Below are 15,209 nucleotides of genomic sequence, written 5' to 3' on the forward strand. Positions count from 1 at the left end.
ACATTCTGTCTACCACATTCCAGCATCTCTATCTAGTCCCTCACCGAACACCTCCTCATTCATACACACTGACAGCAAGTACACACACACACACAGAGTTGCAACGAATGAATCATGATTATAAACACACGCACACACACACACACACACACACACACACACACACACACACACACACACACACACACACACACACACACACACACACACACACACACACACACACACACACACACACACACACACACACACACACACACACACACACGCCTGCGCTCTGGCCTCTGTCACTGTCAGTGATACAGCCTGGCATGTGCAAACACACACATCAAAACACACACACACAGTGTACAGTATAGAACAACACAAGAGAGGATGAACTGTGTTAGATTCCTATAAAGGATGTATTTTCACAAACTCTTCACCCTTTATTTGCTCGACGGCCAACGTCACTGCTGCTGCTGCTGCTGCTGCGGCGTGGAAAAACTAGCCTCGCGTTCGCGTTTCTTCATATTTCAGGCCCCTGTGTTGATCCAGTCCCACAGTAATAATGCTGATAATGCACAGTTTGACCTTCTTTACATTAACTGCAGCCATAAAAGCATTAATCATCTCTGCCCTTTGCAGCAGACGCACAACAACACACACACACACACCCTGATATTATTAGCCACGTGTAATCAGACCAGCAGTTACACATTGATGATCGTTCTCCATAGATAGATAGATAGATAGATAGATAGATAGATAGATAGATAGATAGATAGATAGATAGATAGATAGATAGATAGATAGATAGATAGATAGATAGATAGATAGATAGATAGATAGATAGATAGATAGATAGATTAGTATATAATGATGATAAGCTATCCTGATATTGCTATGTAACAATATTTGTGACAGTATTTCATAGAATTTCAAAATAAAAGTGTTTGTTTTGATATAGAACCATATATAATTATAGAGTAAAAACACATCTATGATGCAACATTTAAGTATAAACTCAATAAAATATAGAAATAACACTTTTTTAAAAAAATACTTGATTCTAGCTTTTCAAATTCACATTATTTGAAGTCACTGGAGAGGGCATTTTTGCGAATTTGGTCCTGTTCCTCATACTTGTATCTGTTTATTCACATGTTGCACATTTCCCTTTATTGTCGTGTTGTCTGTAATAAGTCTCAATGGGATAACCTGTATAAATAAAGGTTTAATAACAAAAAAAAGACAATTAACTGGAGGGCTGCATGTGGATCATGAGCCATGTGTTTGAGAATAATATTATTGATTATATTAATAAGCTATACCAGGTTTAGAGGTGCCTTCATATATCAGAGTAAATGAATAAATAAAGATAAACAGAATAAATCACTGATTTTATTGTTATTATATAGTATCATACAATTCATTTTAAGGCATGAATTAAGATTTAAAGGCAGAATAGAATAACAACAACAACAGAAAAGAATGATAAAGGATGATGAATATGGAACATTTTCATGTGCACACGCACACACACACACACACACACACACACACACACACACACACACACACACACACACACACACACACACGGAGTCCCATAATTCACTGAGGGGCTGTCAGTGTGGAAGTGGCCGCACAATGAAAAGGCCTCGTGTGTTTACGTTGACTGGTGTCGATGACAGGAATAAATCCGTCCTCGTGAGGACAACAGACGACTGGAGGCGCGACGAGCATCCACCTCATATTCTTCATCCTGCGCGTGACAGCGGGACGAAAACACATAATAATCATATACAAGAGAAACACAGAGGACTCACTTGAATAATAGCAGATGTTTAAACAAACAAAATAAGTGCACATCAATTATAATTTATTATCTTTACTCCAAAATGGCCACTGATGAATTTCCCTCTGATCCACGTGCGCACTAACTAATGCAAAAGTTACTTAGTGCGAGATTAACACGTGCGTGTTTTGAACGTATCTCTAACTCACTTAATTAATAATCAACCTTTCGATCACAATCAGTTTTAGCTTTAAAGGCGGCGATAATAATATAGTGCAATAATACTGCAATAATACTGCAATAATACTGTAATATAAACGTCTTTATTTCAATAGACATGTGTGATTTATATCTATTATCTCTTTAAATACAGGAGCGCAAGAGTGATAAATATAAAAATGACAAACAAATATGATATTAAAATATAACAATGAAGAATCTGATATTCATCATTCAAGTAAACTTCGTTTGAGAAATATTAAAATGACTAAAAGTCACTTAAATGTTCAGTATTGATTTATATGTATATATATATATATATTAAAGTTTATTCGTTTATAAAGGGTTAGGATTTAGGGTTTAGATCAGGTTTACGGTGCGATTCGACTAGTAACTGTCAAGAAAAACACTTAAGGTTTAAGTTAAATGATTATTTCAAGTAATAAGTAATAATTCCTATTATTAAGATATATTCTGAAATGCAAATTTCACCTCCAAATAAATACATAAATACATAAAAAACAACCCTTAACATGTGGTTTAGTGTCGATCTTGTGTGAAATGATCAAACTTTGAAAAAACACTGACATTTGCAAAGAGAGCGAGAGAGAGAGAGAGTAGAGAGAGAGAGAGAGAGAGAGATGATAACAGCTGGATCTTGATCACTCACTCATTCACTCCTCCAGTCTCGCGTCTCCTCTCTCACTCTTTTCTCTGAATTATCTGGATGTTGCAGGTCTTTGCTTTAACTTTTTTTTTTTTTGAGCAGCAGATTTGATTTTAAACAGGAAACCCACCCTCTAATCGGATTGTTTTAAAATCCACCTGTGATTTGCATTAATCTCGTACAATAATCTGCTTCCACATCATCATCATCATCATCATTATCACTTGTCTCCACAACACGGATGTGCAGCTTCACGCAGCGGATATGTACCAGGGCATAATGACCACCAACCACGGACCCCCTTCCTATGAGGCCGGATTTCTGCACAACGCCTCGGCGGCGGCGGCGGCGGCGGCAGCTGCGGGCACCTCCCCGGTTTACGTGCCCACCACCCGGGTCGTCACCCCCATGATCCCGTACCTGCAGACGCCCGGTGCGTCGCAGCAGAGCAGCCCCGTGTCGAGCCACTCTGCCTGGGCGCAGTCGGGCGCAGACTCGGTGCCCTCGTACAACCACTCCTCCCCGGTGTCTCCGCGTTTCAGCTTCTCCACGAGTCCGCCTCTCGCCTCCGGGGTGGCCGCGGTGCGGGAGACGGCGGCAGCCTCCGCTTACTCCAGCCCGCTAAACATCTCTGCCAACGGGAGGGAGCACTACGGCGCCCCCCGGGGCCTCGGAGCGTCGTACCACAGCCCGTACACGGCCTACATGAGCCCGAACATGGGCGGAACGTGGTCGGCGTCTCCCTTCGACAGCCCGGTGCTGCACGGGATCCAGACCGGTGCTACTCCAGGCACGGCACGGCATCCAAACATGGGTGAGTAACTTTTATTTCAAAATGATAGCATTTCTGTGAGAGTCACTGGAACAACAGGTGTGTGTTTTTCTTCATATAAGGAAGTAGAAATAAGGATTGTCAAAGTGTAAATAAAGTAGAAGTCAAGGATTAATAAAGACATAAAGCTGATTATAAATATGGTTCTTTTTAACAGGTTTATCTGAAAATAAAAAGCTCAAATACAAAACAAGTCAACATACTGTTTTAATGCAATAATATTTAGAATATACAAGAAAAATATGTTAATTTAAGGCAGAATCCATTTTAAGACCCATTGAGGGACAGAATTAATATATAATATAATTGAACTTAAAATAATAATACATTAATTTAAAAAGTTAATCATACAATAAGACAAAATCATGTACATGATTTTATTAAGTTCAGATAAAAAAACCGAAATAATCTTAATTTACTGGCGTCTTTAAAAATAAATAAATCAACAAATCAACCATTGTTTTATATATATATATATTTTTCTCATTATTTTCTCTTTTATTTCTAATTTATACAAAATAAGGATACTTTTTTTCCAGATTCACCGCAGACAGACAATCCCACACGTTCTTTAACATAAAGCGGTTAAAATTAAAATTAAAATAAGTCACTTGTGGATTTACTTTTATTTTTTCACAAATCGTCACATCACTCTTTGTTGTTATAATTCCAGAAAAAAAAAAATCAGATTAGAAATAAAATTGAAATTGAATTGAAACCAAATCAGAATATTTGAAAGAACACCACAAATGCGAGAAAACAAGCAATGAAGTGCATATAGGGTTTAAACAATAATAGTTTATTTATTCATTTATTTATTATTAATTTATCCTGAACAGCAATTTTTTACACGTACATGCAACAACAAATATAGCTCATTTAATCCAAGTGAATAAACATATACTTCTAAGCATTTTGTTGAAAAAATATGTCTTATATATGAAACATCATTTCTGATTCAAAGGTAATTGAATATGGACTATTACATTCAATAAATAAATCATTTCTGAAGGCAGGTAACCTGTTGCATTTATATATCTGAAATGATCTAAATGTTGTAAAAGCCAAGTTGGTAGCCACCAACTACCAACCTATAATATCACATAATAATAACAACAACAAATATGTTAGATAATATCAGAGATGTTATTAAAGTGATATAAATTAATATTTAACTGAGAGTGAATTGATAGCCGGGGTTTATGAGGATTTAACTGTAGATCACAGGGAATCAAAACCGTGACCTGCAGGGGTGTGTTTTTCCTTTGTTTTATGATTCAGTGATTATTCATGTGTATGTTTATATCACAGGTATGAACTGAGGTGACAGGGACCTGCAGTAGCTGAAACTTAAATATGACTCATGCACACACACATACAGACACAGCCATGTCACAAAGCATTGATTTTGCCTTGTCAGTTATTTCTCTTTGTTGTGTTTCTATGATGCTTTGACTTCCATCATGTGTCGTCTACATTAATCAGATTATGACCTGTGTGTCTCCTAGATTATCTTTTCCCCGTGCAGCTGCAGCCTCTTCTTATCATTTCACTCACCAAAACAAAACAATATTTAAATATTTCCATCTCCTCCTCATGCATTCATACGTTGACATTACATGTGGCCAGTAATGTGTGACCCGCGTGCCGATAACGACGTCCACATCGACAAGGTCGTTCCCCTTGAACTGTTTGGTGAAGAAAGAGATCAGCTGTGCGAGATAAGAGCATTGATCTGATCTGACCTCTTCATCTGATTACAGATCACGCTGAACTCACAGTTTGGCCTGATCACTGATTGATGAATGAAAAGAGTTATCAGCCACAGGCCGCATGCACTCACTGTTTCACAATAACAACAAATTAAATCAAAGCGTGACATGAAACTCCACTGTTTTTTTTTTAAACTATGAAACTAAGCTCAACAGTTTAGAAGTTTGATTTTCTTCTCAGTCAAAGAAAATCACTTTCAGACAAATAGTCTATGTTTGACACTTAGAAAATGATTTAATTTTAATACACAGTTGTACTTATTTTATTTTACATAGAAATCAAAATACTTTAAGGTTTAAATGATAAATTAACTTTTATCAGACTTACCTTCAACAAAAAACATGTCACGAGATGGTGATTCTCCATTTATATTTACAATTTTAGTGAAAAGGTTCACGTAAACAGCAAAAAACTATCTATCTATATATATGTATATATATATACATATATATATAAATGTATATATTGTTATTGTTTTGGTTTCCAAAAGGAAAGTAATGCATTATCATTCTGATATGATTATATAAAAAACTTTGCACCTTTAGAAATGATCACAATTAAAGCCAAAATCATAAATTTTAAAAGAAAAAAAAATATTTAAAAATAATTATATATACTTCATTTCAATGAAGTAAAATATATAATTCAGATTAAAACACATGGTACATAAAATTAAGTATGAACAGTAAAAGTGATAGAATCTACATTATAATACCACTCTTATCATTGTAATCTAATCTATTAAAATGTCTTACTCTATTGTAGAAGCTCAAAATTGTTACCAATAAATGCAGTAAAGTAGTAAAAAGTGGACTATTAATGCAGTAAAAATGGAAATACTGTCTTTCTACTGTAAACTTACTGATTAAAGACAATGTGTTAGTGTTGGGCTTAGTATTGCTACTGTAATCTAGAATGACGCTCTCAGTGGCCGTGATGAAATCCTGTCAAACATGCTCAGACGTTACTCTCCGCGTTTATCGCTGTCGGCGGCGGCGAGTCACCTTTGACCTCTGGCGGCGTTAGCGTGGCTGTTTTTAAACTGCACCCTGATTGTGGCCGTGTATCTGATAAAGATACACCCTGACATTTTGTGCGGGGGGGGGGGGGGGGGGGATAATCTCAGATAGAGAGACGTGGACGGCACAGTGCACCACGTCGTAGAGTGTTGTCCTTTTTTTTTTTTTTTGGCGTATTGTCTCGTGTTGCCGTGTTGTGTTGGCTACAATTTGCTGCCTGGCTCAAGGTTACGCTGCCCCTGCAGTCGTCTGTTTTTCGCTCTCAGCCTTGGAGGAGGCGCCGTTTGTATCACTACTACCTTTCCTGTAACTCTCTAGATGGTCATACTCTCACTGAAGTGGACAGTTTAAAAAGATATTATGAAGCACAGAAGGACATTTTAGATACTTTTCAGTGAAATAATGTTGTTAAATATCTATTTAAGACCTGTTTTATACCACATAGAGCAAATTGCACTACCGTAACAGCTTGTATAATTGAGAATGTGTTGGCTATATCCTGTTTATAAAGTTAAGGTGTTTTATAGATTATTTTTTTTGCTAATTTCATATTTTATGGGGCATTAACAGCTATAAAGATATTCAAATTGAACCCTTTGAGTTAACTGTTATTGGCTGCTCTCATCCCTGCACTTAAAAATAAGGGTTCCAAAAGGGTTCTTCTATGAGGTTCTACCTGGAACTATTTGCTTCTGAAAAACCCCTTCCCCCAAAAATGGGTTTTTCAAGGGTTCTTGGTAACACTAATGGTTCCAGTAAGAACCATTTTGATCCAGAGAACCCTTTAAAACCCCTTTTCTGAATAAAGGGTTTTAAAAGGGTCTTAGGTGGAACCTTTATAAAAAGGTTCTAATTGAATCCAAAAAGGACAAGCACAAGTGTGTACCTTAAAATAATATATGTAAATATCAGTGTGTCACCTCCACACTGCAGATTGATGTCTTCTAACGGCTAAGTGTTTCTTTGGAGAGACTCTGTAATGTGCCAGATGAGCAAGTGAAGACTACATTCATCAGAGACAAAGAGAGGAGAAGAAGGAGATGTGACAGCCATGGAGTCTCTATTTGAATATGATGGAGCTTTTACTCTGTCTCTATTTCCAGCTGCCTCTTTATCTTGAAGGGGAGTTGTGAGATAAGGAGGGAATCCAGGCTGCTGTTGTTGTGTGTGTGGGCCAGGGTTGCTGCAGCTGACGCCTCCTGCTGGTGAAGAGTAACACAATCTTAATGTTATCTTAAAAAGATGGAAAAGGGTTCATTTCTTCTCAGGTTCATTTAAAGGCCCAGTGTTTAACATTTAGGAGAGCATAATAATCCAGCATTTCTAAATCCAGGTCCTTGTTTTACATGTTTCCCTGCTACAACACACCAATCCGGTGCGTTGGAACAGGAAAACATCTAAAACATGGCAGGACCGGGGGGGTCCCGAGGACCAGGATTGAGAATAGTCCTTATGAGTGGACAAACCAGCCAGAGCGTGCATTTTTATGGTTCAGTTCTCGACACAAACTAAGGAGAATGACTCCACCCACATAAAACAGATGCATAAACCAATAAAGAAAAATGAGGAGGAGGTGGAAACAGAGAGAATTTGGGGAGTTGGGAAATAGTGTTTACATCCTTTATGGTACGTGGAGGCCACCGTAGTTGCCTGACACACTTGAGTGCTCCATTTGTTGCAATCTGCACACTCACCATTAGATGGCACTCGTTCTTTCACACTAGACTAGAACACATTTGGCAAAGATGATATTCATTGGTTTGAGTTGAATCACAACATAATGCAGTTTGCTTTAGTGAATTTTGGATGGATGGATCTCCAGAAATCCATTTTCTACCACTCTATCCTCCACATTAGGGTTGCGGGAGTCTCTTTGCCACTCTGACAATTTGCCTAATCCCCATATTGCATGTTTTTGGACTTTGAGAGGACTTGCAAACTCCATGCAGAAAGGCCCTTGTTCCGACCTTGTTCCGAATGAATGCCTTTCTCTGAAATAGCGTTTTTCAGTATAACCATCACAGACATCATCGTAACTCGATTCTCTGACATTTCCTTCTCCGATCAGATTTGTTCGACGACTTCTCCGAGGGCCGAGAGTGCGTGAACTGCGGGGCGATGTCGACCCCGCTCTGGAGGCGAGATGGTACTGGCCACTACTTGTGTAACGCCTGCGGCCTGTACCACAAGATGAACGGCATCAACAGACCTCTCATCAAACCCCAAAGACGACTGGTACATATATATATATATATTATCTTTGATTGTATTAAAGAATCCGTATCTCTCTTGTTGTTGGTTTTAATAAATGACTGACATGTTTAATGTGTTGCAGTCGGCCTCCAGAAGGGTGGGCCTCTCCTGCACCAACTGTCATACCACCACCACCACTCTGTGGAGACGAAATGCAGAGGGAGAGCCGGTCTGCAACGCCTGTGGCCTCTACATGAAACTCCATGGGGTGAGAGAAAAAGAAGGGGCTGATTATGTTTAATCACACAAAACTCCTGTATATATACACTCTTAGAAATAAGGGTTCCAAAAGGGTTCTTCTACAAAGGCTGAGGTTCTACCTGGAACCATTCACTTCTGAAAAAACCTTTTCCCGAAGAAAGGGGTTTTCAAGGTTTCTTGGTAACACTAATGGTTCCAGTAAGAACCATTTTGATCCAGAGAACCCTTTAAAACACCTTTCCTGAATAAAGGGTTGTAAAATGGTTCTACCTGGAACCCTCCAAATGGGTTCTCCTATGAGGACAAGCAGAAGAACCTTATATGGTTCTACTTAGCACTTTTATTTCTAAGAGTGTATATATACATATATATACGTATATACATATGTATTCTTAGGTCTCGGTTATTATGTTTAAGTGAACCAATAATCTGACTATTGTCATTGTTCCACTTTTTAATGGACTGTTCCGTTCATAGTCTAGTTAACATGTTACATGTCATAGTCTGATTATGACTCGCTCCAATTTATGTTCACTGCATTGAGAACTCCTAATACAATATGGTGATTATAAAGTCTCTGCAGGTCTGCATCATGTGATTTAAATCAGATTACTTTACATGCGTCGATCAGATTATTGGTTATTCTGAGCATGATCATATTCGGGTTAGGGTGAACAGTAGTCAGACTATTGTTATATGTGGGTTTAAGTCTGAAAAGGGCTGTCACTGACATTTTGATATATAATATGATGTGAAAGATGAGTGATAGAAAAACGTAGAGATACATAGCTGCACTGTATGAAAGTGTGAGTGAATGGGTGTCAACTTGGTGTGAATGGCAAAACTGTAGCGTAAAGAAGTTTTGAGTGGTCATCAAGGCTAGAAAAGTGCTATATCAGTACAGACCATTTACTAAATCTCTCTTCTATGTGGTTCTTTGCTTTGGTGTCTCCACAGGTACCGCGGCCTCTGGCTATGAAGAAAGAGGGAATCCAGACCCGCAAACGCAAACCTAAAAACCTCAACAAGTCCCAAACAGGTGAGAAACAATAATTACGTGGTAGCTTGTCTATTTCCCTATTACAATAAAGCAGAAGTTGCATGCACATCACATACACGTCACATGGGGCACTATTATAACTATTGTTCTCTGCTCTACAGGGACTCCAGGCAGCGAAGGGACCCCAGTCACACCCAGCAGCATTAGCAGTAGCAGCAGCAGCAGCAGCGCTCTCCGCACCACCGCATCCACCACCACCATCAGCAGCAGCAGTAGCAGCAGCAGCAGCACAGAGGAGCCGCGGCAGATAAAAACAGAGCCAGGGGCTCACAGCTTGTTCACACACCACAGCTCACACACACAGGTGAGGTGAACAGTCAAAGATAAATGCACCCAGTTGAACGGTCCAGTGACCTCATGGACCTGTTAAGACCAGACCGTGATTAAAGCTACAGTCTGTAACTTAAATTAACAATTTTTTAACCAGAGTTCACACAGTGTTGAATAAGCCTTTCGCTCACTCTCAAGATCATTTTAATCACGGGTCTAAACAGGTACTAAACGTTGGTGAAAACGCATGAAAATTGGCACTTTTTAAAAAATAAAATAAGGAAATATGTAAAAGTGGTCCAAAATGACGCAATGGTGTCCACATCCCCAATGGTGAAATTCGGTATGACAACATCAAAACTAAGTTGCACCAAATTTCACCAAACTTGGTGAAAACATGTCACAGCCCGAGACAAATAAAAAAAGTCTATCGGGACCATGTCCTCGACTCAACAGGAAGTCGGCCATTTTGAATTTGGCATCGCTCTAGGCAATATGCATGTTTCATAAATGAACTAACTCGTTGGAGCACAAATTTGTACTAAACACATCGAAGATCAGAAGTTTCCAAAAGGTCGAACATGTACGTCACCCAACAGGAAGTCAGCCATTTTGAATTTAGCCGCCGTTTTCTGGCGAAACAGGAAGTGCCCTGTAACTTCTCCATAAATTGACGGATCGGCTTGAAACTTTGTGAGACACAAAAGACCTGGCCACAAATCATCCACACATGCAAACTAAGTCAAGGGCATGGCACCACCTGCTGGCAGGGAATCACAACCACTGACAATGTGAATGGTGTTAATTACCATTTGTCAGTGGTTTTACCTGAGTTTAAAATGTTTAGTTATCCTTGATAGATGCTGTTTTCAGCAAACAGATAATGTTACATCGATTCAGGCAGAATATTAATATTCACACCAACAAACCCCAGCAAAGGTTACATACTGCAGCTTTAAACTATTGCCCTGACAAGATTTTGATTATGTTCTGTACAGAAAGCCTAATAGGACTCATTTTCCTTTGCATCCCTGTAGATTTCAGCCATGCCAGCCTACATGGCTGCTCAAGGTGGAGCCATCCCACTCAAGATGTCACCTGGCAGCCACGGTGGGTCTTCTGGCTCCAAATCTGAGCCCTGGAACAACTTAATCCTGGCTTAGAAGACCTACAACCAAGACTCTCAGACTGGTCCACCTACACCAGTGAAAACTCTCCTGACAGACTCTTTGGAAAGTGGTTGAAAGTACTGCTCTGGATGCTAAAGATCCCACATGGGACATGAAAGTGTGAACCACTACATGAATGGAAAGGTTTAACATGACTGCACAGATACTTAGACAGTTGTGAACAAGCAGCTCTTGGGATTAAAACCTGGTTAAAATGTTGGGGGTTCTGACACTCAACTGTAAAATAAGTCATTCATATAGAATAAGCCAGTGATTTTTTTTTCAATATTTTTTCTTAATTTTAATGATTTGCATATAATTATTATGGACAATTTGCCAAACAAAAAAGATAGACATGGAATGAATCACAGCATTTTGATGTCAAAGGTAGCACCATGAAGGTGTTGTCGAGTCAGTCTACATAAAGGGTCAGTTTGTATAAATAAAAAAAGTACACAAGTACACTATATATTTTCACGCATACCCTTGTGGTACATCTGTAAAGGATTTGAACATTCTCAGTAGAGGAGACAAGACATGACAAAAAACATGTGCTGGGCACTTGATAAATCACACACCTCTGCGTGGACACGTTTCAGTATTTTGAATGTGACATCATCAGAAAACACTGGCATACTGTTTTGTTGTTGTTGTTGTTGTTTTAGGCAAATATAGTATTTTAATGACGAGCGCCTCAGTTGTAATGGGGTGTCAGCAGAAGTCTTAGCAGCTTTTATCTCCAAGCCATCCATTGACATCCATCACTCCTCGACGCCACTGATATCTCCCTCAGTAACTGCTCCCTGGTGACCCGGATTCATTTCTCCTTTTTAAAAATGTTTAAAGACTGTATGAAAAGACATAACATGATAAACTACCTATGCAGCAGAAAAGATGCACATGACCAGTATGACGTGGACGGATTTAGTGTCACATGGCTCCCTCTGCTGACACAAGCATAGACGTGCATCCAAAAGATCCTGCTACTATTTAATATTATTATTACCGACATAACTCAAACCCGCATTTATGACCTATTACATCGAAAAATGTGTACTGTATAAAATCAGTCATACTGCTTTAATTTGCTTGTGACAAGCAAGGGGGGTGGGGGCAAAGTGTGTAAATGTAATTAACCAGAATAACGACCGTGTATGTAAAAAGTCCACTCCAGTATAATTGTGTAATACACCATTTGTGATATATTGTAAGTAAAGCGAGACATAAATATGTGTAATGTGTATTTGTGAGTGTGCACTAACTCTACCCGACACCCTCGTTGGCTCTGCTGAGGAGCCTAATAAAGACAAATGCAAAAGTATTGAATGTTTGGTATGAAGGTTTGCTTCAAACACATACCACACATGTGTAGAATGATAGTGTTGTGTCGGTCATGAGTGATTCGTTCGAAAGTACGAATCATTTGAGTGAACGAACTGACTGGGATCACTTCATGAACTGATTCGTTCCTTTCTTAGTTTCAGTTGAGCTCAGCAGCGAGCGTGGCGGCCGGTAGTGGAACTGCCGCGTTCTGTGAATCACTCGCGAAGTCGTTTCGCCGACGCCGTCACTCACTCGTGAATCTTCGGCAAACGACGTCAGCCAACGTGCGCCGAGCGGGGAGGGAGTGACTGGTGAGAAGAACTGTGTCTGCCGTGCTGCTGTGATTCGTTCGCGATGTCAGTACACTGACTCGGTCATGATTTGCGAACGAACTGACACACAGAGAACTGGTGAACTGTGGCTGAGGACGTGAATCTCGCGAATGAACTGGAGGTGAGTCACGTAGCGGGGCACTGGGCTCCTGCTAAGCACTGAACGATTTGGTGAACGAATCTCTTGAACGAATCATTTTAATGAACGGATTCTAATGATTCTGTACACTCAAATGAACTCATCACTAACGTCAAACCCTCTTTCCTTGTGATCTTGTCAAAGTGTTTGGTTTCACAACAGCGTCCTCCTTGGACAGCCGGATTCTTCCGATGTGCAAAAAATTGTTAGCGCACTTTAAGAAATCGTTGACAAACAGTTGGATGACACACCGATTGAAGCCGTCAGTCAGCTTCCCCCTGATCAACTCGGCGTATTTGTCTTGCACCATCTCCTGCCAGCTCTGCTGAAACGAGACTCTTATCTCCTCGTGGAGGACATCAGATCCCTGTGGACCGAAAGCGTAACCGAGAGAGAACTCATTCCCGCTCTCTAAATGCTCCTTAAAGCTCCTACTTTCTTCTGAAAGTCGAGCATGAGCGGCTTCGATCATGACGTCCGTCTCCTGAGTTAAGGCTTTTTTCTCGTCGTCCGGCTCGCGTTCGAAAACACAGTGCATGTTTTTGAAGTGGCTCTTCCAGTCTAGACCCTGCACCATCGTCTTCAAAGAAAAACTCAGGTTTACAGATCTCAGCAGGTGTTTAACGGCAGAACTCAGATGTTCACATAAAGGATTGAGATCATGTATCGTGTTAGCTGCTTTAACATAGTCCTCGTGGTCCTGTGTCTGATTTATACAGTCCACCTGGCTATAGTCGACGTCCCTGAACAGAGTTTCTTTGGTTCCTTTGAAGCCCCAGCATCTCATGAAACCAATATGAGTCCTGACTCCATACACAGTCCACCACTCCTGCGCTTTCTGCACCAGGTTTATCATGCACGAGCGAGTGTTTCGAGCCAAACACGGGCTGTTTATGGTGAAAACATACACCTTCCAGTCCTGCGTGAACTCGTCCGACCGCAGGAGTTCCTGCGTTTGTTTGATAATGACGTCCTCGCTGTGATCTCCGTTGCTGTAGTTTGGATAGTAAGGTCCGTACATGACGATCTCCTCCCGTTTCTCAATCACAGCCCATGAGTGTTGTTTGTCTTCTGCGCCGCATTCGTCTGTGAAGTCACAGTGAAATCCCAAAAACTTCTCGTTGACTTGGTCGTCGAGGAAAACGTCGCTGGTGGCTTTTCTGCCGTTGAGGTGCTCCAGTGCTCTCTTCATGGAGAATTCAGTGTCAGACCAGGATGATATTTGGTCAAAGAAATGCTTATTGTCAGTCAGGTCTTCAGTCTGGTGTGTGCGGGAGTGAACACAGCTCGCCCTGTAACACAGAAAACATCTCTATTTAAAGGTGCCACATGCAAGAATGTGACCAAAAATACAGAGGTCTTTCAGGTTTCGTTTTCTCCGCCATTGTTGCTCAGACGTAACTGGCAACCCGTGGTTGCCCGGCAGCTGAGACTCTACTGACTGCAATGATTGGTAGACGGTGGTAGGTGGCGCCACATGCCAAAACATGATTTCAAAACATAAACATGATTTGCAGTCTGCAAAATATTTTTTTTAATGCAAGCATTTTGTCTGTACTGTTGTTGTTGGTGAGTTCAGTTTGTTATATGAACATTATTCCTGAGTCTCTGTGACATATTAGGAGGATTTTATGGCCAGTTGATTTAGATTTATTACATAATGCACCTTTAACAATGAAGGTTTGAGTAAAAAATATTATTTTCTTAAAGCCAACTTTTCACTGAAAAGGTATTTTTTTTGGAAAAACATTGGTTGGAACTGCACAAAGTGATATATAAGTTTAGATATGTAGGACAATACACTTGACAAATACTCAATATTATAATATTCAATATATATATGGATTATAACAAGCACACTTTGGGACACAATGTATAGTTGCCAATGAACGTTTTGCCTCAGATATGCAATATATTTTTTTTTAGTTTTCAGACCCAAAAGAGACTGGTTTTGTTCATACTACCTTGTCCTACACTTAGAAATAAGTGTTCTTCTACAAGGGCTGAGGTTCTACCTGGAACCAAAGGGTTCTTGGTAACACTAATGGTTCCAGTAAGAACCATTTTGATCCAGAGAACTCTTTAAAACCCCTTTCCTGAATAAAGGGTTTTAAAGGGGTGGTAACCCTAGGGTTCCACATAAAAGGTTCTACCTTAAACCAAAAAGGGTTC

At 39.9% G+C, this 15,209-nt stretch overlaps 1 protein-coding gene across 1 annotated transcript; it reads left to right on the forward strand.

The window, feature by feature from the left end:
• Positions 1–2,930: 2,930 nt before the first annotated feature.
• gata4 (GATA binding protein 4) lies at positions 2,931–11,237 on the forward strand (the record flags this gene model as incomplete). The annotated part of the gene is made up of 6 exons (XM_083898250.1): positions 2,931–3,480; positions 8,359–8,525; positions 8,626–8,751; positions 9,702–9,783; positions 9,906–10,108; positions 11,112–11,237. 6 exons carry the CDS (start codon positions 2,931–2,933, stop codon positions 11,235–11,237), a joined length of 1,254 nt encoding a protein of 417 aa, XP_083754376.1.
• Positions 11,238–15,209: the final 3,972 nt, after the last annotated feature.

Source organism: Microchirus variegatus (assembly GCF_963457635.1).
Source record: "Microchirus variegatus genome assembly, chromosome: 12".
Lineage (NCBI taxonomy): Eukaryota > Metazoa > Chordata > Actinopteri > Pleuronectiformes > Soleidae > Microchirus > Microchirus variegatus.